Source organism: Alosa pseudoharengus, unplaced genomic scaffold (assembly GCF_046254945.1).
Source record: "Alosa pseudoharengus isolate Yale_2024_CS ecotype anadromous, Long Island Sound unplaced genomic scaffold, YU_APseudo_1.1 YU_APseudo_1.1_scf_16, whole genome shotgun sequence".
Classification (NCBI taxonomy): Eukaryota; Metazoa; Chordata; class Actinopteri; order Clupeiformes; family Clupeidae; genus Alosa; species Alosa pseudoharengus.
Genome location: NW_027468630.1, coordinates 32826824 through 32848860, shown reverse-complemented (window position 1 = coordinate 32848860; position 22037 = coordinate 32826824). Strand labels below are relative to the sequence as shown.

The window sequence follows — 22037 nt, the reverse complement described above, 5'->3', positions numbered from 1 at the left end:
TTTTTTTCTTGTCTTGACACATTTGGGGGGGGGGGGGGGGTTTGACTGGTTATAATCACTTTGATTTCACTAAGTGACTAGAACAGTGTACTGTAGCTAATTAAAAATGGCCATATGTCCTAACTCTAATACCCTCTTAAGCTTATGACGCCCCATCCCCCCTGTTGTGCTACACCTAGTGCAGCTGTTATGGAAAAGTGGGACTGTTTGAACACTTATCTTTAAAGACTTAAATCAGACTAATGTAGTGGGGTGGTGTAACGCCATTTCTGAGCGAAAGTCCTCCTGGGTTGTCTAGGGCAAAGCAGGGATGAACGTAATGCAGGAACTGACAGTCAAAGGTGTAGAGATGCTGGCCCAAATCTGCATTGAAGAAGGACAGCTTCCCCTGGTCGTAGTCTAGCGCCACACCGATTCTCAGGGGATGGCTGGTGATTCTGATGTCTGGTGTCCAGCCACTGTGCAGGAACTCGTACTTGTGCCTGAAGGAAAAGAAGCAGAATGTTTGGAAATGAGTTCCAACCTATATAGCCATTTCAGCAGATGCTCTGCCGTGCTCCTTGCCTACACAGCGGTGCTTTGTGATTTGCAGTGGCTCAGGAAGACTTGCCAAACGCCGCGCCAGTCAGGAGCTGAAAATAGGTGTTTCCATAGCAACAGAAAAACGTTATGCTATGGGCCTTTTACAATTCCATTTCTTTGCCTGTTATAAAGCTAAATGCAAGAAAGCAATGGGGAGATTTGCTCTCTCCTTTGATAGCAAAGCTCTATTTTTCCTCTAAGCTGACTAAAATGTTCAAAGTGGGCAGTGTTTATGGTAGGCCTGGTGGGTGGATGGAAGCTTTTGTTGGTTGTAGCTAGCTACTGTCATTTGTATTGCCAGACAGAAAGGCAAATGACTGCTTTTTACACGCTATACTTTTGTCATCCTTCATCCTGTCTATGTGAGTAGCCTACTAATTAGAGCTACCCAAAATAACCAGACTTCAGGCCTCACTCACTGGCCACCACTGCCCTTGTGGGATTCATGATGTACTTCTACAACCAAAAGGTGAGGAACTGCAGGTGTGTGTCTTACCGGGACGGGGTGAGGACATGCCTCATGCACCACGAAGTGTTGTTCCCTCCAAAGTAGGCATTTCTCTGGGTGTCTTCATATGCCACTCCAATCCTGTATTCAGTGTGGGGGTCCACCTCCACTTCCCAGTAATGCTTGGTTCGCACTGGGATCAAATCACCAAGCACTGCCACACATCTGAACAAGTGACAAGTCTTAAGGATCTTCAGTGTACCAGTGCAAGTATCGTACAAATGGGGTTCAAATTATAAAGAAATAGAATAACTACGGTAATATTGTAGGCTGAGAGTGCGAGTACTAGGTTTTACATCTGCACAGGGGTTTCCTTAGGTTTATAAACTTTACAATGACTAGATTTGATCTGTGATATGCATAAGACAAATGTTGCTTGTTTTCACTGATGTGAATTGACCATGTGACCTCGGCTTCCACTTAATAATACAACCCCAAATCAGAAAAAGTTGGGACAACGTGTAAAATCCAAATAAAAACAGAATGTGATAATATACAAGTCTTGTAAACCCATATTTAGCAGCAAAAAGGACATAGACAACATATCAAATGTTGAAAATGAAAATTCTGACTATTTCATGGAAAATATATGATCATTTTGAACTTCGTCAGCAACATCTTTCAAAAAAAGTTGGGATGGAATGTTTACCACTGTGCTGCTTCGACTCTTAATTCTGTAAATGTTTAGGACCTGAGAAGACCAGTTGCCACAGTTTTTTCTGAATTAAATGTCCCATTCCTGCCCGACATAGGATTTCAGTTGCTCGACAGTATAAGGTATTCTTAATAATGTTTTTCATTCCATGATGCACCTAATCTGACAGGTCTGGACTACAGGCCTTTTTAGCACCTGGAAATATGTGCACAATTCATTTTGCCATTGTTTTCCTGAAATATTCAAGGTCTTCCCTGGAAAAAAGCATTTCCTGGATGGCAGTATATGTTGCTCAAAACCTGTATAAGCCTACATCATTCCGAATTGATTGTGTCCAGATGAGTCCATGATTTCCAAAAAGAATGGGAAATTTTGATTTGGTATAACTACAGGACCTTTTTCCATGTTACCCAAATACTCAGTATTTTCTGTATCATGTCTCAATACAATTTTGGCTGCAGTTTTTTTAATTGAGTATCAAACTGTGCACATAGACAATGGTTATCAGAGGTTTTCCTGAGCCCATACAATGACAGGTCTGGTTTTGATGCAGTGATCTGAGGTCCAAAAGACCAAGGCCATCCAATTTGTTTTTCAGCTCTTTCCCTTGTTTGCAAAGATTTCTCTGGATTCTCTGAATGTTTTAATACAGGTAATATTATGTCCTGTAGATGATGAACTTCACAAATACTTCAAAATTTCATGTTAAAAAGCATTACAATTACATTGTTTAATCATTTGTACAAACAGCTTTTCACAGAGTGATGAATACCCCTACATCTTTACTTCTAAGAGACCCTGCCTCTCTGGGATGCTCTTTTTCATACCCAATCGTGTTGCCAGTTACCCTAATTAGTTGTGAAACACTCCTCCTTTTGTTTTCTATATCATTACACATTTCCAGCATTTTTCTACCCCCCTTCCAACTTTTTTTGAAACATGTTGCTGGTATCAAATTCATTAACATATATTTCCAATGAAATTGTCAAAATGGTCATTTTTAACATTTGAAATGTTGTCTGTGTCCTTTTTGCAACTGAATATGAGTTTAAGAGATTAGCAGATTATTAAATCCTGTTTTTATTCACATCCCGTCCCAACTTTTTCTGATTTGGGGTTGTACTGTATATGTATTGCCATAATATTCAGGCCCACCTTGCAAAGGTATTGTCACTGAAGGCCATTTCACTCAAAGGCAGTTCCTCATCTGTGTAGAACATGGTGAAGCCATCCTCTGACACACTCAGACATGGATGGGCTGTGTCCTCCAGAAGGTGAAAGAATGTTCCTGGAAATATTAATTGGGTTAGTATTTCAATGGCACAAAAGATTTACAGGGATTTCTTCATTAACCTCAAATAGCCTTAAACAAAGTGGGGGCAGCCTGTCCCCCAAACAAAAACGAAACCCTGTGTGTAGTTTCTCTGGGAATACTGAAGGGAGTGATGAGCTACCTCTCTGTTGTGTTTCGTTTGGTCCATGGTTAAAATATAATATACGTTGTTTTGGACAAAAGTGTCTACTAATAATCTTAAATATAAATATAAACAAGCTTGACTTCCTGCTCAATTGCTGACTGCGCCTTTAATTACAGCATGCATGAGAACTTTGAGTCCTATAGAAAGTCATTGGACTATTCAAAAAATAATTAATGCTGCACTGGGCCTATTAAGATAGTACGGATTGTTCCCACATTTCATTTGATACCTATTAAATGTGTTTACCCATAGTCTGTGATGATGAATGAGCACAGGTATGGGATCTCACCTGTTGTTGACACAGTAAACGACTCACTTCTCTCACTTGGGCCGCCAATATTCACAGCCCTGACATAAATCAGGTAGCACTTTCCTGGCTGCAGCTGAATTAAGCACTCACAAGTAGGAATGGCCACAATGGACCTGTTCAGATATAAAGAAGAATGTTATCAAAGCTCAAGACAACTTGGCTAAGTATAGCTTTCTAGGACACTGGGCTATTATGCCCACTGGAGATTTGAAGTGCTGACTAAAAACCAAGTTTATGGCTTGCACACAGCAACCCCTAAGGCTGATAACACACAAGTTAGTAGAATTTGTTCCGTGTAACCTTTAAAAGAAACACATTAAGGGAATTTTCCACTCACTATTTTTGCAATGAAGTACAGAGCACACTGAGATCTGAGATGACTAAGAATGTACAAAATGCTCAGTCAGGGTTGCCCATCTGTATTTTCATAGTGGGCTATCGCTTGCTTACTCTGTCACACCGGCTCTGCCTGATTCTGCGCCCATCTCAATCAGCTCCAGTGTGTAGGAATCCACAGGGTTGGTGTTCCCTGAGTCCCAGCGAATGAGGGCAGCATCCGGACAACTTGTGCACTCTCGTGGCTTGATGACGGGAGGAGAAGGCACTGCAGAGAACAGGAGAGGTGAGGTCTCTCGAGCCCAGGAACCGGGTCAGCACCAGGCCTAAGAAATTTTATTTTTACCTGTCATGTACACAGCTTTCTCACTGGCTGGGCTGATGCCTGTGGTATTGGTTGCAGTGACCCAGAACTCGTACTGTGCATTTGGCAGTAAATCAGTAACAGTGTAGTGAGTCTCCTTCACCTTCAACTTTGATGCTACACAGGGAACAAAAACGTAATGAACCATAATAACACCACTGAGAAGCCTATGCCAATCATGACTGATAAAGATGTTTCAACTGTAATGTAGGGACGAGCTATAAATAATCAACAGTATATGCCTAAGAAATGCCTGTGAGGACAGACTAAAAAGGCTTGTCACTTCACATTGCAAATCAGGGAAGTTAAGATAATGTGTGTACCTCTATCCCATGTGTCATAGCCCAGTTCTGTCAACGGATTTAAATTCTTAATGGTGGACTCTGAGATTATTTAAGTGCTGAGTGAATGCTGACGGTTTCCCGGTGTTACCTTCCAGATCAGACTCCACGGTGATGTCCTCAAAGATGGGTCTGCTGTAGAGCTCATAGTACTCCACCGTGTCATCAGAGAACAGGCTCCAGCACACGCGCACAGACGTGCAGGTGGCAGAGTTGAGAACCTGTGGGTTCATGACTGGAGCCGAGGGAGCTGCAATATAGTTTAGAGAGCAAAGAAACATACTTATTCTCCCACATCTGTTTTCCTTGAATCTTTCATTTTCTTGAATAGTAAAGATTAACCCAATCCATTGTTATATTTACTGTGACTTCTCTTTTTACATGACATACATTATATTTAAAAAATCAGGATTCTCTATACTACTCGGCTGGAAAGAAATGGCCAAGAACAATGTTTAATATTATTTCCAAACTGTTGAGAACAGCAGGATCAATACTATAATGTATATGTCTTACATACAAAAGCACCTTACACAATTATTGACAACTGAAGGATTAGAGAAGGGATGACACTCAAAGCTCTACAATGAGCATTAATGGTTACCACCATTCTTCTCTTAGTGACTAATATGGCACTGTAATTAATGTGTGGATGTAAGTGATGTGTCATTGGCCTGTATGGAACCTCTATGGGGTAATCTGAAGATATCTATTATCTATTTGTCACAAAGATAAAGGTGGTGATTTTTGTGTGTTCATTAAGACGCAGAGATTAAAACCTGGGACAGCATTGATTGAGTCCATCATTTGTTTGACATCAGACAAATCAGCTGTTTGGGTGTCAAACTCCAAGGATGTAGAGATCTTGAGGTCTGGTTCCTTTTTAGCATGTTCCTCAATTCTGTTTTGGACCAAACACAGAACTGTCAAGAATAGGCCTAAACAAAATGTTGTTCCAGTTATAGAAAACCACTCAAATTTTGCAAACCATTCACAAAGGGCACCGTTAGAGCAAAAGTTCACTCAATCACAAAAACCTCAAAAAGCACAGGCATGTAAAAATATTAGGCCTACATAAAAACGATCTACATTGGGGCTTGACCATATTCAGTAATATGTGGTTAGTCTACAATGCTTCTGACTAGACAGAGATGGAATAAATGTGTGAAAACATTCTGACACAGTAACAATCAACACAGCTAGCATTTTCAGGCTCATTTCCAAAAAACATCAGCACAGTTAGTCAAACATTGTTAATGCATGAGATCTTGCAGAGAGAAAATATTGTTCAGATTATATTAATATTAAAACGGTAGTGGTAATTATTTCCACTCCTTTGTCAGCCATTGGAGTAAATCAGAGTATACATACCTCTTCATGACGGGCATTACCCTCTGTCGAACGTAATACAAAATCATATAGGCAACCAACCAAAGTGATTAAGTATTTAAATGTATGACAATTAATTGTTGGCAAATCAACTCACCTGAAGGAAAGAATACTTGTTTTCATTTCTGTAGACCATTTGGGCTTGCTCAATCAGCTCTTTGGAATTATCCAGCATTTTCCCACAGTCAATCAGCTGACTATAAAGAGACTCAAGCTTAATTTTCTTCTCATCCTCCAGAGCTGATGCCCTCTCATCATAGCGATGGGCCAGCGTCTGAAGGACATCATTATAGTGATGCTCCAGGTTCTGTTCTTGCCTGCCAAAGTTTTCCTGCAGAGATGCAAAATATCTTGTCTGTAATCTTGGCATTCTGTTAATCATTAATGAGACAGCTGGAGACAACTGGAAATGATACCTCTACTGTTATAAATATCTCCTCAAGGTTGCCAGCAAAATTTTCCATTTGTGTAATCTTTTCTTCCAACTTGCTCCTTGTTTTATTGATGCTACTCTGTAAAAGTAAAATAAGATTTAATGAAAACTGCACAATATGGAAGTATTATTTATTAGCACTGAGGCTACCTTAATTTCCTGGGCTGCTTTCTTCATTAGGATGACCCTGTGGTTCTTGTGAGGCCCAGTAATATTTTGAAATACGTAAGTCGATGTCTGGCAGTCGGTGCAGTAAGCATCAGGAGGGTCGCTCTCACTCTGAGCGGTGCGTCCCTCCATTAATTCCTTTGATTCATCAAATACACTTTGATTTCCCGTCAGAAACACGTCATCATTGCCCAGTGCATGCTCACTCTCGTCTCCCTCAGGTATGTAGGGTTCAAAGTGAAGTGACTCATTTGTGTCCACAGAAAACCGTTGGAAAGTGGAAACCTGCGGTTTGGCTTGTGCTTCTGTATTTTCTAGACTGTACATGTCCATTAATACTCTGGTGCGATCTTCAACTTTGTCTTCATCATCACTAACTGTCATTTCCTCGTCAATGACATCCAGTGTCCCTCCAAACAGATCCATATCGAGTAGCACTGGCTGTGAAATTAGTAGTGTAGGCTAATAAGAAAACAGAATACAGAACGATACCAACATATTGTAGGCTATCACTAAAGCTGTGATTTCATATTTCAGACCATAGGCTACTGTATGGCCGATTTACGCGTGCTGAAGCGCGCCCTCTATTTCAGTTTTGCAAAACAGGCAAGTTTCCATAGTGTTTGCGTCACTTACAGATTTTCGAAGGATTTCAATCCGCGAAAATGTTCATGTCAGTGTCCTGTGTATGCTAGCCTAGGATGGGCTTGACTTAACCACAGCAACCTGGCTAAACGACATGCAACTTTGTGACAAATATAGACGAAGTCAACAGCCAAGTCAGCTGCTCGTGTTTCACCCTCATTCCTGTTGCGTTTAACTTTGCGCATTTGAAACTGTTGTAATAATGTGGCACTTGTTTACATACAAACACATTTTTTTCTGTAGTATTTTTTAATGGTCATGAAAGTAATATAGCGTATAGTCTGTATTAATATATTTTACATCAGACAACAAAGCAGACATGGAATTTCCCGAGCATGTGATCAAAAGGTCAAAGTTGAAGGTAAAAGGATATCTACGTCATGCATATGGCGGACGGTGTAAACACAGCAGCTAGCGCTAAACTGGAGTTGTGTATGTTTACCCAAAATGAATAGTGTAGACTTCGATCGCTTGGATAGTTTAGATGGCTGGGTCGCGATTAAAAGTAATTTGTTTGATGAAAATGAGACATTTAAATTGGGTTTTATCGTTCAGTGGAACGTAATCGAATCCAAGTTCGCTGTCACTTGTCACAACAGAACACTTCAGCGACAGAAACGAAAAGAAGAGCTAGCAATCGGAGATACACAAACAAGCTGGGCCGGATTGTTCTCTGTCAGTGATCTAAAAAATGTCCACCGCCAGTTTACATGTGTTGGTGATGTATTGGCCCCATATTTCCCCGATTTGTCAGACTTCGAGGATGGGAATATATGGGACCTTATATTTTTTAACCGGACAGGGAACCAAGAGGACCAAGACAAAGATTTGGATACCCCCTGTCGTCAGCTCGAAAAATACTTTAGTACTGCGATTGACGTATGTGGCCGTAAGATTGTTTTAGATTCTTTATTTAACAACGATGAACGAGATGTGGAAGAATATTTTGAAAATCTTCAAGAGTTCAAGAGAAAAACCATGGAGGATGAAGTTGCAAGGGCCAAAGATCTTCTGCGAAAGGTGAGCTGGGCCTATCATGACAGGTGGCTTCCTACAGATGGTGGTCGGTCAGTAACGTAAATGGCTTGGGTGTATTTGAAAGGCTGCAAGAAAACATAAGCTGTTGTGTTGTATTGGCCATAATATATAATATATAATAAATAATGGGATGTAGGCCTACAAGATGGGGTCACTGATGTTTCCCAGCAGATCTAGCATTGGGCCTACATTATAGGCAGGATTCCTATAACATGCTTTCAGTTGGTATGGCAAGGATTAAACAATATTCATGATACTACCAGTTGTAGGATGTTATATATAAAGCCAAATTACTGTCCCTTTATGTCTGTATAAGAAATGTCCCACTTTATTAAATGCAAAAACAATTCAAACAAATGATGACAGATGGCTGCTTGTATTTTGGCAGGGAAGTATAGCCTATGGCCTAGTCAACTACAATTCTGCAGATTGAAACCTAATAATAATTAGCAACCATGAACAAAAACACAATTCTTGTCGATTCCTATACTTGGTCTTATTTTCATCATTTGCTGAATTTGTTTTCAAAAGCCTGATATGAACAGTTTGAAAATAATGTTTGTTGAATCCTAAAGTCAGCATCCTTTTAGGACAATGGCCAACATGCCCACAATCAGGCAGAGAGATCTACAGTGTACTTAACTGTTGCAGTGTTTCCCCCAGAAAAAAAATCAAGCAAGTGGGGGTTGTTATCTGGAGGACATTTTGGACTACTTTTACAAGCTGAAATTTAATCTGTTTTGAAGTTTCTCACAAAATATGTCTTTGGCCTGAAAATATACAATTAAGCAGCATTCAATTGCAGTAATTTAACCTAGTAGGTATTGGCCTGTCTTCCATGGTACACCAGCAAAAAAACTAAACGCAAAATAGCACAATGCTATAGCATATTTCTTGTTATAAAAGTTGTTTGGCTCCTTTAAGAACAACTCCGTCTGTGTGATGAGTGTGAGAGAGAGAGAGAGAGAGAGAGAGAAAGAAAAGGTGAATAGCTAGGCCTATAAGCTGGAAAAGGAAACAATTCAGTCTCATGAGTTTTGTGTGTGTATGGCCACTAGAAATAATTTGTAACTGTGAAAATGATTTGAACTAGTAAGCCTAATTGACAATATTACAAATCTATTCTACAGGTAGATCTGTTCTACAGTTACAAGTCATCCTACAATCTTAATCTTACTATTAGAAATGTATTCTTACAAATCAATGTTCTACAAAGCTGTCCTACAGTTATACATCATTTCGGCAGATGCAGTGCCATCTTGGGTATCAAAAATGTCTCATATTTATTGCATGTGTGTATCACCCCATGTATCTGTAAAACTGATTTGTAACTGCACTAAATAATTTGCACAAATGATTTCCAATATTACAAATATGTCTTACACTTACAAAATCTACTCTACAGGTTTTATATATGCTAATCTACACATCTGTTATACAGTGATAAATCTATTCTACAAGTACAAATACTTTTGAGAAGTCCACTGAAAAGGGAACATAATCATGGGTGGTGATTAGCTCTTTAGAAAGGCTGTTAAAAATGGGCCAGAATTCATACACGTTACTTGAATCTGGTTTCTTTAGTGTAACTTCAGCATCACACAGGAAAGTTGGAATGGAGGTCATTTGTGTGCATTTGTAAATTCTATTAGCATGTACAAAACATTTTCACGTATGCACAAAATAGTTCTACAGCTATAAAACGTATTTAACATGTGTAAATCATATTGATTGTATTGGCTTAGTCTGTTGTCCAGTTACTAAACAGCATGAAAAAGGCAGAGTCTAATAGTTGACTTACACTATTAGTTTAGGTTGCATCTGTCCTTTTGTTATCTCTAGGAAAGTATGCAAAATAAGCTTAAACATTTGGCCTGTGCATCTTGGGCTGTTTCAATATATCTGAGCTGAAGATTTCTGACAAAGAGAGAAACTGAAAGAGGAAAAAGAAGCAAGTATGCGCTTATTCCCAAAGCTTGTGAGGTGTAGGAAAAAGGGAACTGAAGGTCAAAAAAGAAACAGGTCTGACTCTGTATGGCTTCAAAGTGAAAGTTTTTTTTATTTGATAATTTATACATTGAAGCTAGTGCATACTTTCTTCTCTTTTTTGATAAATGCATAAGGCCTTATAGCTACTGAGGTACAAAGACCTTATTTGTGACCAGTGACCACACATGATGTCTCATTTAGCCTATTGTCTACCCCCATTGTTTTACTCTTTAGGCCTGTAGGCCTAGTTATGAGGACGATGATGACTACCGGTAGATCAGATCTTAACATACTTAAACAGAATAGACAACAAATTACATTGAAAAAGCAGGTTTTGTTTTGGCCCATCACATTTTTTACTCAGTACATTTGTCTCACATGCCATAGAAAAGACTATCTGTCATCAATGTCAGGTGTTGTGATCCCATTGCCCATCTGTTCTATGTGAAATGGATTTCAAATGGCCAACTGGTGCTTACCCTTTTGAGTGAACTTCAAAACCAGGTAAAGGCTAACTGCTAATTGTTGCTGGTTTGCCCCCCTCTGCCGTGTTCCATCACCACTCCAGTAATTCCTGTACTATTTCTTGTCAAGATGAAGATGGGGAAAGGGGGCAGGGAATACCTGTGTGTGTATATGTACTGGCCCTGTTCTGGTGGGCGTGCCTGGAAGTGGTTTCGGACCTCCGTGTTAGTGGGAGTCATGTGGGTTCTCAGCACTCATGCGGACATTGTGTGCCTCCCTCGCCAACATGTCTAAGGCTCTCTTTAACGGAGCTCTGCATCTTTGTCACCTCTGTTGACATGTGTGCCTGACATGTGTGCCTGAATCTCATCAAGGACTTTTGAGGAGCACAAGCATGTGCTCACACTCACCCACGCAACACAATTGTCATCAGCCAGTCATATTGATGAACATGTCAGATCCTGCATATGGCTGAAAATATAGTGTGCTGTAGATATTTGGCAAATTTGCCCACATCTATGGTAATTCAACATTTGGTATTTCAACATTCAAATTTGAATGTGTCATTGTTCTGTGTGATTCAAAAAATGTTATTGGACTGTATGACGACTAAGGAGCTTATTTATGTATGTTTTGTCTCATTATGAACTGACTGAATATTTGAACCCCCATGAATTATTGCATGATGTAACAGCTCTATGACAAATATTTCTTTCAGATGTTCCAACAGCACAATGGTACCGACAGTTTGGTCCGACTGTTAAAGATTTATGAAGAGGAAGACGAAGCTTACAAGGAATTAGTCACCGTGGCAACGCTCTTCTACCAGTACCTGCTTCAACCTTTTCGAGATATGAGAGAGCTGGCTATGCTGTACAAGATGGAGATTCTGGTACAGTCTGCTCTTCCTTGTTTCAAAGCATGAGCATTTTGATAGATGACTGTTAATGAAATGATTGAATTGAAAGCTGGAGTTTGCCATGTATGGTTTTGTATATTTGCTACTATGCTATGACAACATTTCTCTGTGAGATTCAACAAAAAACAGCAAGGTTCTTTGACACTGTCTTTTTTTTAAGTCCTTTCCTAAAGGTGTAAGTGATGTAAAAAGTGAAAATGCCTCTGAATTTACAATGATAACTATTTTTTTTCCTGATAAATGTTATTGTTGGTCTGGAAGTATCTATTGCATTACATTTATTCATTTAGCAGACACTTTTATCCAAAGTGACTTAAGTTACAGCTAGAGAATCCTTTATACCACTAACTGCAGCTTTCAATGATAAGATAACGATGAGAGGAGACTTGTAGTGAATAGATCAACAGAGTAAAATGGATACCATGATCCCTTGAACATGATGTGCTCAATTGTATCTATCAAACCACATAGTTGATGATCTCGCCTGGTCTCAGAATGTATTGTTGTCCCTCACTAATGACATTGGTGCCCCCCTCCCAACTTCCATAGGCATAACTATGGTCCTTTTTTTTACGTAAATAAGATTGTAGTGATTGCCTAATGCAATCATGAGCTTCAGTGGATACCAGGTCACCCTGACAAAAGAGACCTATTAGACTTACAAAAGGGCCACTGCCATTTCCATCACCCCCAGCTATATTCTATATACGGCCTTTATTTGGACATTTCTATTCATGTGCTGCTGCAGATAGCATGGCCTAAATATCAGAGTGCAATTCTGACCAGAGAAACAAAATTGCAGTCGTCTATTTATTGACATGTACAGCTCCATTCACACTAGCCAGAATTGTATTTGAGAATTGTATCCATTTACCTTCAGTGTGCTGTGATGTTATTGCCCTTTAATGGTCTTCATTCAGACATCCTGACCAATGGAAATGTCAACGCCATTTTCACTGTAAAAAAATAATGTAGTAAACGTCTGAGTTTTTCAGAGTAATATCAGTGCTGGTTTGTCTTTCCTGGCACTGAAATGTACAGAAATCCTTGGAATACGAGGAATTGGGCCCCAAAAGGATTGCAGCTCTGCAGAAGGAGGCCGAGGACTGGAGGAAGAGAGCGGAGGATGCGGTGAGCTCCATCCAGGACATCACCGTCAGCTACTTTGTGCAGACATCAAAAGCTCTGGCAGGTACTGCACTGCTGTTTCTAACCCGGCTTACCTGGTTTCTCGCTGAGTGCTACTTTGTGTGAGCTCTGTTATCCAATTTTTCCTGTGTTCAAATTGGCACGAGTATCATCAATATACAGATATTTTCGAAAATTGCTTTACAGTGCACTCTCTTTACTCGTGAATGCGGCTGTTTCCACTGTCAGCTACAATTTGAGTGTGCAGTGTAAAATGGACTGGATCATTATGACATCATGCTGACTACTTTGCTCCCAAACAGCCCATGTACTGTCAAAAAGTCCATAAGCACTGAGTCACGGGCCATGTCAGCTGAGGAAAACATCATCTGCTTTACGTCCATACAAGCACATAATATTCTGCTCTCCAGGCCAATTTATATCAGCATCGCTCATCTCCTTTTAATAGTAGTGAATAATAGCAACAGTTCTCGCGTGTGCGTGTGTGTGTGTGTGTGTGTGTGTGTGTGTGTGTGCATTTACAGTATATATATATATATATACTGTGTGTGTATGTGCGGGTGGGGTCCTGGTGAGGGTTTTGAGCAGCTGGTCGCGGCAGTGACAGGAGTTGTGTTCACAGGGATGCTGAAGCAGATGGAGGAGGATAAGAGGAGGTTTGGCCAGGCCTCCTGGGCCTCAGCCTCTCCACGCCTGGAGAGGCTCAAGTTCCTGCTGGCCAAAGAGACACTCCAGCACATGCGGGCGAAGGAAATGTGCCTGAACCGCAAGAAGGCTGAGATCAGGGAAAAGGTGAGGGGTACACGTTTGTGCTGCTTGCACTCAACCTCTTTTACACTGACATGACTGAGTTTTGCATTTGTATTGATTGGCCAGAATAGAGGAGAACTGAAGAAGAATGAATTATCATCATCATTAGGAGTCAGAGCACTGAAGGTGCTGACTATATCTGTGTTGATTCTTCTTGCTTGGGAGAATATCTTATTAGCATAGATTTTAAGAAACATATTTAAGTTTCTATAACACACAGTGCTCTGGCCATTAAATAGCCTTAGTTGCGGAAATGGCCTTAAATTAAAAAAACAAACAAACAAACTTCTTGCTTGGGATAAAAAAAAGTGTATGGTCAACAAAAAACATAAGTGACATGCATCTTAACGCAAAGCTTAAACTTTGTACAGCCACACAAAAACATAAGTTTGATATTGACAGATGGTGGCAAGCATACCACTTGCATAGCCCTTAATTTCACATTCATAGAGGTCATAGAGGTGGTGAGATGTACTTGACTGGCATGCTAAATCACAGTGTATTATGTCCTTCAAGTGACCATCCCCATTACCTCAATGTGAAGATAACTTATCAGAACAATGACACATGGACACATACTTACAACCCCTGGCAAAAATGATGGAATCACCACTCTTGGAGGATGTTAATTTAGCTGTTTTTAGAAAAAGACAAATCACAGATGTGCCTAAAATTGTAGTAATTAAAGGCAATTTATTTTTCAGATCATGTAGAGGAAAAAAATATGCTATCACTCATTACTGAGGAGAATATTATGGAATCACAAACCTAAAAAAACAACATAACTAGTACTTTATTGCACCTCTTCTGGCTTTTACAACCGCTTGAATTCTGTGAAGCATAGACCTCAGTAATGTAGAACAGTATTCTTCATAAATCAGGTTTCAACTTTGTCAAGCAGTTGCCAGATCAGCTTTAGGATGGTGCCTTGTCATACACCATTTGCTTTAGCTTCCTCCATAAATGTTCAATGGGATTTCACTGCCTGGCCTAACTAAATATTTATGAGATATGAGAACATATGACATTTAGTGCCTACACACACATCATTCAAACATTTTTTTGTCGTTTGTCTCCACATCTGTACGCCCCTTCAAGCACTTTCTAATTGCTTGATAATCACGGGGTCACAGACCTGTCCTGCCTCTACTCTCCTTTTCATAATCACGGGGTCACAGACCTGTCCTGCCTCTACTCTCCTCTTCATAATCACGGGGTCACAGACCTGTCCTGCCTCTACTCTCCTCTTGTGTGGACAGCCTTGGTTCCTTGTCCTCGAAACGTGTTCATTTGCTTCACCAATACTTTCCATGAGCAACACATCACATTCACGACAGCAGAGAGAAAATATTGTAAATGAAAACCAAATGGAAAGACCCTGTTCTTGGTGTCAGTCCCTTCTGTGTCCATACTGCATCACTTTAGCCATTCTCCCCTACTAACTGATACCTGCAGTACACCCTCTCCCATCACACACAGAAAACCTCAATAGCTACATCTCTCCAACAGCTCATCTTTTGTGGTGAACTACAGTTACTAGGCTAGTTTGATTTTTTTTTTCCCTTTTCAGTCCAAAACACTTCAGCATGCAGTTTGCTACTCAAGGGTTTGAATTTCTCACTTACAACAATCTTATTGATTGCCGTCAGTCTGCTGGTTATTTTACTGACATGGTGTTTGTGTAGTTTTTGGAAGACTTGCAGGCTTGCAGCCTCTTCATCCACTTCTTCTGACTTGTCCTGATGATATGGGCGTCTCAGCACCTTTTTGTCTTAGCACCTTTTTGTCTTAGCTCCTGCTGCTCAGAGTAGTGCTTCAGCATGGCATGGTGAGAACTTGGTGTCCTAGTCGCCTGCCATTTCAACCAGAGCCTCTCTCCTCACCATCTTACCTTATTTGGGCTAGTCATCAGCCTGCATGTTTTTTTCTCCCATCGCTGACATCTGTTTTTTCCTTTTTCTCAGACCACTCAACAATCTCATCACACATTTTTGCATGTGTCACAGTTATTTTAGCTTGGGTCGAGGGATTGATAACTATTGACGATTCATCGTGATGGATGACTTGCGAACCTTCACTGCCCATATTTCATCATGTGAAGATTCCCCCTGAACAGGCAGATTAGATCCTTATTGTGTTAGTGTGCCTCACACACAAATGCCATTTTTTCATCTGATGTCTAGACTACTGCAATACCCTACTCCCAGGTGCGCCAGCATGCATGTTTAAATCCTTTCAGACAAATCAGAATGCAGCAGCACGTCTTCGCATCACATCGCACCACTTTTTATTTTTCCCCTTTGGCTTCTTCTAGCTGCAAAATTAAATTCAAATACTTGATTTTTGGCCCATCAGAAAAGGCACACCACCGAGTGAACTCTCTCACCAGATTTATCCTCAGCCCCTCCCTTACTGAGATCTGCTAGTGCTGAGTGTCTGGTGGTGACTTGACACTGTGGATAGGCCCATGTTGGTACACGCTACCCAGCTCTACAGGTGCTGTAGCAGCTCTGTATAATCTACAGGAGGCCTGTATCCAAGGTATTGGTAGGGAACTGTGGAATGACAATTTTCATATGCAAAAGTTTGTTGTGTAAGCCTAGTCGATAGCACACACTACACACACACACACACACACCACCTGGGCCTATTAGCATTTTAAATGTCACCCCAATGCCTCCATCAGGCTTGGCAACAAGCATGACTTAATATTTCTGCCCCCGTGACACGCCTACAAAGTAAATCTCCAGAGACATGCTTGCATAATGTCTTGAACACCTCATAGTTTGCTCTACACCTCCAGCACCTTGTACTTGCCATGCTGTTTTTCTGCTGCTGTTTTTCAGTCTATTATTATCTGTCCAATCTCAGTCTCACTGGTAAGGTAACAGTTGTTATGTTTCTGGCCGTCTCTAGGACACAATTGAAGGGCACAGCTGTAGCCCCTGTGCTCCATCATTTTTCTTCTCCAGATCTTGATCTCCCTCACTCCTAATAGTACTAGAGATGAGTCATAGTGCACTTAACCCCTCTGTGTCCTCCTGCAGATGGGGGGTCTGGCGGATCACAAGGGGGACATGCTGACGGTGGACCAGCTGGAGTTGCTGTATTACGAGGCTCAGTTGGAGCTCTACGACATTAAATTTGAGATCCTGAAGAACGAGGAGCTGCTGCTGGTCGCACAAATCGACACCGTGCGCCGGCAGATGAAAGGTACTAAAGGCAAGATATGCACTATTCACACACACACAGACGCACGCACTCACACATCTGGACATGTTATGCAAAGAGACGCATCTGCTGACTGAGTCACGGCTCGGGGATAATCTGCCCAAATAGCCCGATTTTCACACACTTGTCATTTCTGTGTGCGAGTGCCGTCTTGGGCTGAGCACCGATGCGAGGAGGGGAGGAGGAGGAGGTCTCCAGCAGGCAGAGGCGACGGCTCAGCCCTCAGCAGACAGGCCCACATATTTATTTCCACAAGACCAGGCTTGAAACGGTGCCACAAAAGCATATTTACAAGGGATGATTTATTCATGCAAATGGCCCCTAATTGCAGCTCCGGGGGAATAGTTTGTTTGTTTCTGTGTGCAGTTTTGGGACCAGCTCGCAGTTGGCTTTGTATTTATTTATAAAACATGAAAAGCACCCATGAGTCGTGTGTGATGTGAATCTCTTCTGGCAAAGGGGAAAAACTGGAACGTTGGAATGAATGAATAAATGACAGAAAAAAAGGGATGCATTGCATGGATGTGGACCACAGACCAGAGCTGGCAGTGTAGGATCGTAAAGATGTATGAGTGATGGCAAGCCAGCCCGACAGTGATTCAGTGATACATAGTGCTACTATGCTTTTGATCTAATTGAAAGCCTGACCTGACATGATATTCATTGAATGTGAGTGAATGTATTATCAACTGTCTAATAAATGAATAATTTACTAATTTACTTTAATCTAAATTAATGTAAAAATAAATGAATGATTTACTTAATGAACTCTTAATGAGCCAGAGGATAAAGGGAGGGATCCTATAGATACATAACTATCCAACGCAGACCAGGGGAATGACTGGACAATGACAGAGGTGTCTTTACACAGAGCTGAAGGAGGAGGTTGTGTACTATGACACGTGCGAGGATCTCGAGGAGCTGCACAGCATCATCCAAACGTCGAGTGAGCACGAGCCCAGCCATCCTGCCAGGAACCTGAGTAGAAGACTGCAGCAGCTGGAGAGCAAGCGAGGAGCCATCTGTGCCAGAAGAGCTTACCTGCGCAATAAGAAGGTCTGCCTGATTTCCCTTTCCTCACCTGCAGCAGGGGACAGAATCACACTCTCAGCACTGTAACTCAGAGAAATAAAGTTCCCACTCACTAACTCTCCTCTGAGCAGCCTCTTAAGTGACCTTGTGTTTTTATTAATTTCCTAAGTCATGTAGGTAAATGATATAGATATTTCACAAGCCTCATACATACTAATATAGCAGCTAGATATTGATAATAAATGTCCATTTTGTGAACGCATGCCGTTTCAAATGTTCTGTCCTCATTAGGATCAGTGTGTGGACGCTCATGAACAGAAGGATCGCTTGGCCCAGGACAGGACTGTTCAGTTTGTTCAGCACCATAATGTCCAGTTGGTGAGTATGTAGCCCACCTAGGCTTTACCTGACTTGACTAGCCTTGTAAAAAGGGTGTCACATGAGGGATTTGTTTGTCTCACACGTCTTTGATTGCCAGTGCGCCATGAGAGTCTGAGAGAGAAGCGAGTATAATGAGCGCTCATACAAAGCTCGTAGGGGATTGGGACTCGTTTACATACATTAGCTCTGAAACGACGTTCCCCTCAGCCATTAGCCTCGCTGTGTGATTGCAGAAACGAGAGCGGCGGAAAGAGGAGGAGCAGAAGAGGAAGGAGTGGGTGGACCTGGAGCGGGAGAAGACCCTCAACCGGCTGCGCTCCTTTAGAGAGGTAATCTCGTCTCCCCCATCACCACCGCTGGCAGCACCACACGCACACACACACACATAGCCAGACTTGATGAAGAGTCCCCCAGGTGGTCTAATCAGTTTCTTCTACTTCCTATGATCTCCCTCTGTGTTAGCGTGTCATTTCGACGGGATCACAGCTCTCTGTGCTTCCTGTAATGAATCTGACTTTTTGTAAGAGCTCTGCAGCCATCTCCTAAACACGTTCAGCACAGCTGGAGTGGAGTTGTGTCTACTTTCATGAATGTGAAAGAAATTGTTACTAGTCAAGAGATTCCATGCCATGATTAGGTATGCTGTGAAGTTGGCAATGTGATTTAATTTATTTTTTGTTTTTCCAGAAGCGACAAGGCCAGTTTGTTTTGAAAACTCCTCGGACCAGGGCCATCCCGAAGGCCTCGAGTGTCTATGAGGACACCTCCCAGCCGCTGTCCATCATCAGTTTACCGCCGTTAGGTGGGGGTGCTGTCGCTTCATCTCTCGCCTCCCCCAAGAAGAAGCAGTCCAAACCTAGAGACATCCCCGTCCAGATCTTTGTTTCTCCAGGACCGGGAGCTGCCGCTCCACCACAGGCCTCCACCCTGCCGCCGCCTCCACAGGCCTCCAACCCGCCGCCTCCGCCACCTCCTCCGCCACCTCCTCTCCCACCACCTCCTCCTCCACCTCCTCTTCCAAGCTTCCCCACAAACCAGCCAAAGAAGCTGGACTCCCCCAAGCCCCTTGATGAGAAAGAAGCACCTCCATTTCCTGCCAAAAACACCCTCAAGCAAAACATAGGTGAGACACCTACTGTACATACATACCACATTCAAATTCTGCTTCAACTCTCTGTAAAGTTAAACATGGCAGGCGGCTCTCTCAAACAAGCAAGTGTCCAAGGCTTAAGGTGCATTTCCATCGAAGATGCTCCACCGAAAGCCAAGCGTGGTCTAAGACTAAGCCTAATTGCATCCTGGGAAACGCGCCCATATTGGTAAACAGAAAAGACAGGTCTCACATTGGGCAGTGAAGCTCTGACTGTCTGCAGAAGATTGTGCTCAGCAAACAGACAGCCGAGACGTCGACTCCAGTTCCTGAGTGGAATACTGGTGCAGTGTCTGGGCTCCAGGGCGATGGTGAAAGAGAGGTTTGGACTGAGTGCTCCTTCAGGAAGTCACTGCTTTACTGTCTCTACTGTGCTTCCCTCCGGTGTACAGCTAATGGCTACCGTAATACATGTTTACACTGCTGGGTCATCCTGTGCCACTCTAAGCACAGTCACTGAGGTGAAGTCTTCTGCCAGAGGTGAAGGGGACTGAAGTCTGAGTCCTTTTCCTCAGCTGAAATGGGTTTCATGTAGAGACTAAGTTTGACAATTGACAATTGTTACATAATATCATTTTTGTTTGTTTTATTTTTTATAAGAAGCAATTTGCACCAGAAAAATATACTCTACTCGGGTAGTTTACATTTGAAATTGTTTGTTTGTTTGTTTAATCCATAGGCTCCATGGACGAGGTGCTGGCGTCCTTACAGAGAGGGCAGATCCAGTTGCGGAAGGTGCCCCCGCCAAGCTCCAGGCCGGCCGGCAGCCCGACGGAGAACGTGAGGGACAGCATCCTGACGGCCATCCGTCAGGGTGTGAAGCTGAAGAAGGTGGAGAGGCCGGATCCGTCGGGCCCCTCCCCAGGCAGCAGGGACTCGGAGCTGGAGCGCAGCATCAAGGCCGCCATGCAGAGGATGAAGAGGGTGTCCTCGGACTCGGACGATGAAGAGGACGAGTCGGACGACCATGGAGACACCCAGTCCGAGGAGTGGTCCAGCTGAAGAAGATCCGGGCTTCTCTCTCGGCGCCAGAACCAACAAAAATCCCAAGTATTGTGCAAGGCCAATGGTATGCATTCACATGCTAGCTTTCTCTGAACAGTTACCTGATCAATAGTGTTTTTCTTTTTTACTTGACACTGAGAGAAAAAGCATAAGCTTAAAACGCTATATTGGGGCTTTGTTCACACAGGTAACCTACCAATGGTCCCCTCTTTATGATTTTGATAGTAAGGCACTTTGATCAGAGAATCCAAATGTGACTCTTTACTTGTCCAGTAAGATTTCTTGCTGAAATATAAAGTCTGCTCTTATCTATGAAGTCTGCTATGATCTACAATCTCAGAACAGGAACAGTCCAGTCAGAATAAAACATGAATGAGGGACAACTAAAATTGGGGGATAGAATTCATTTCCAATGGTTATCATGGTTTTGGTTACAGAACTAAAGAATTGTTAAAGGCAGAGAAAGCCCTTAGAAAATATATAATACTAGCCTGTATTTAGATATTTTCATTAAGACACTAAAACCATGAACAACAATAAGCAGGAAGTGGCAGCCTTTGCACTTTGATGGGCACAGATTCTGGCTGCACTTAAATGCACATAAACATGACCTTGTAGCCTTCGAAAATGTCTGTTTTATGTTTGTGGGAGTTCCTTAAAAGGAATAGTGTGTTGCATGTTGACGTGGTGCATCATGATGTTGGCACCATACAATTTACTATTTGTGTGTGTGTGTGTGTGTTTTTAAAAGTGGCAATATTTGGTAGTGCAGCAAAGCAATGTTTAAGGCGTGCTGACATGAAATAGAGGGATACGTGCGTTTACTTTTAAAGGTGACTTCATTTGTAAGCAGTCTCTGCCATAACCACAGAAATCCAATAAACATTGACCTTTGTCTCAAAGCAGAGTACTGCTCAAGCATAAATGTGTTAGTATGTAATCTTTGATTTACAGCCCTGTGTTGCACTTGATTTAACCCGACTATGTTACCAGAAATTGAAGGCGTGATGTCATGCACTGATATTTTTCTTTGCCTTTTTTTCTCCTTTCAGTTCAATTTTTTTCTTTTTTTGCTTAAGTACTTAATCAGTTTTTATGGAATTACAGTTTGTAAAAAAACACTATAATTAAATATGCAAAAGTGCCTTGAGGATTGTGTTGTTCATTACCAAGTGATTTTTTTAAAAGACTATTGATGTATTCCTCTACAAACAAGTTCTAGATAAATGTGTATAGCCCACAGGAGAATAGAACTGGGATTGTCGAGATCATCCAGTCTATTTGAGGAGGAGCATGTGTGCCATTTTGTTTTTGATAATGATGAATGTGTAGCTCTGTGAAAACCTGTGAACTCTAAAACACGTCACATCTGACGCAGATGCCATGTGCCTGAGTGCATTTAATGTCGCTGCCATCTAGTGGTCCTACCCTCCCTCCCCAGTGCCAGAGGCCTGTTGCTCCAGTGCTTCCCTCTTTGAGGCTGTGACTCCCTGCATTAGGCTAATAAAGGGATCTTTATGTCAAAAATGGATGAGTGGCAGTAGTGCATAGCTGCATAACTGTTCTTGGCTCCTATTCAATAGGTCTTTGTGTCCTTACAATATGACTGAGGGATGTCTTGAAAGATACCTCTTTCAAGCCTTATACGCCAAGGCCATA

General features: G+C 41.8%; 2 protein-coding genes across 3 annotated transcripts; one reads left to right on the top strand and one right to left on the bottom strand.

Annotated features, from left to right (window-relative positions):
• Window positions 1-37: 37 nt before the first annotated feature.
• fsd2 (fibronectin type III and SPRY domain containing 2) lies at window positions 38-7310 on the bottom strand. The gene is made up of 13 exons (XM_076287755.1): window positions 7201-7310; window positions 6547-7005; window positions 6380-6475; window positions 6061-6294; window positions 5946-5968; window positions 5354-5475; window positions 4666-4824; window positions 4216-4350; window positions 3984-4137; window positions 3513-3646; window positions 2901-3033; window positions 1079-1255; window positions 38-482 (listed from the first exon to the last, which is right to left on the bottom strand). Exons 2-13 carry the CDS (start codon window positions 6988-6990, stop codon window positions 230-232), a joined length of 2064 nt encoding a protein of 687 aa, XP_076143870.1. The 5' UTR covers window positions 6991-7005; window positions 7201-7310; the 3' UTR covers window positions 38-229.
• Window positions 7311-7506: 196 nt separating this feature from the next.
• On the top strand, window positions 7507-21528 carry whamm (WASP homolog associated with actin, golgi membranes and microtubules). 2 transcript variants are annotated; one of them, XM_076287753.1, is made up of 10 exons: window positions 7507-8229; window positions 11420-11593; window positions 12662-12812; window positions 13392-13561; window positions 16627-16792; window positions 17682-17866; window positions 18134-18220; window positions 18457-18552; window positions 18911-19346; window positions 20053-21528. In XM_076287753.1, exons 1-10 carry the CDS (start codon window positions 7657-7659, stop codon window positions 20373-20375), a joined length of 2361 nt encoding a protein of 786 aa, XP_076143868.1. In that variant the 5' UTR covers window positions 7507-7656; the 3' UTR covers window positions 20376-21528. The 2 variants fall into 2 exon arrangements, with proteins under 2 accessions (XP_076143868.1, XP_076143867.1); XM_076287752.1 differs by having other exon boundaries at window positions 16627-16801.
• Window positions 21529-22037: the final 509 nt, after the last annotated feature.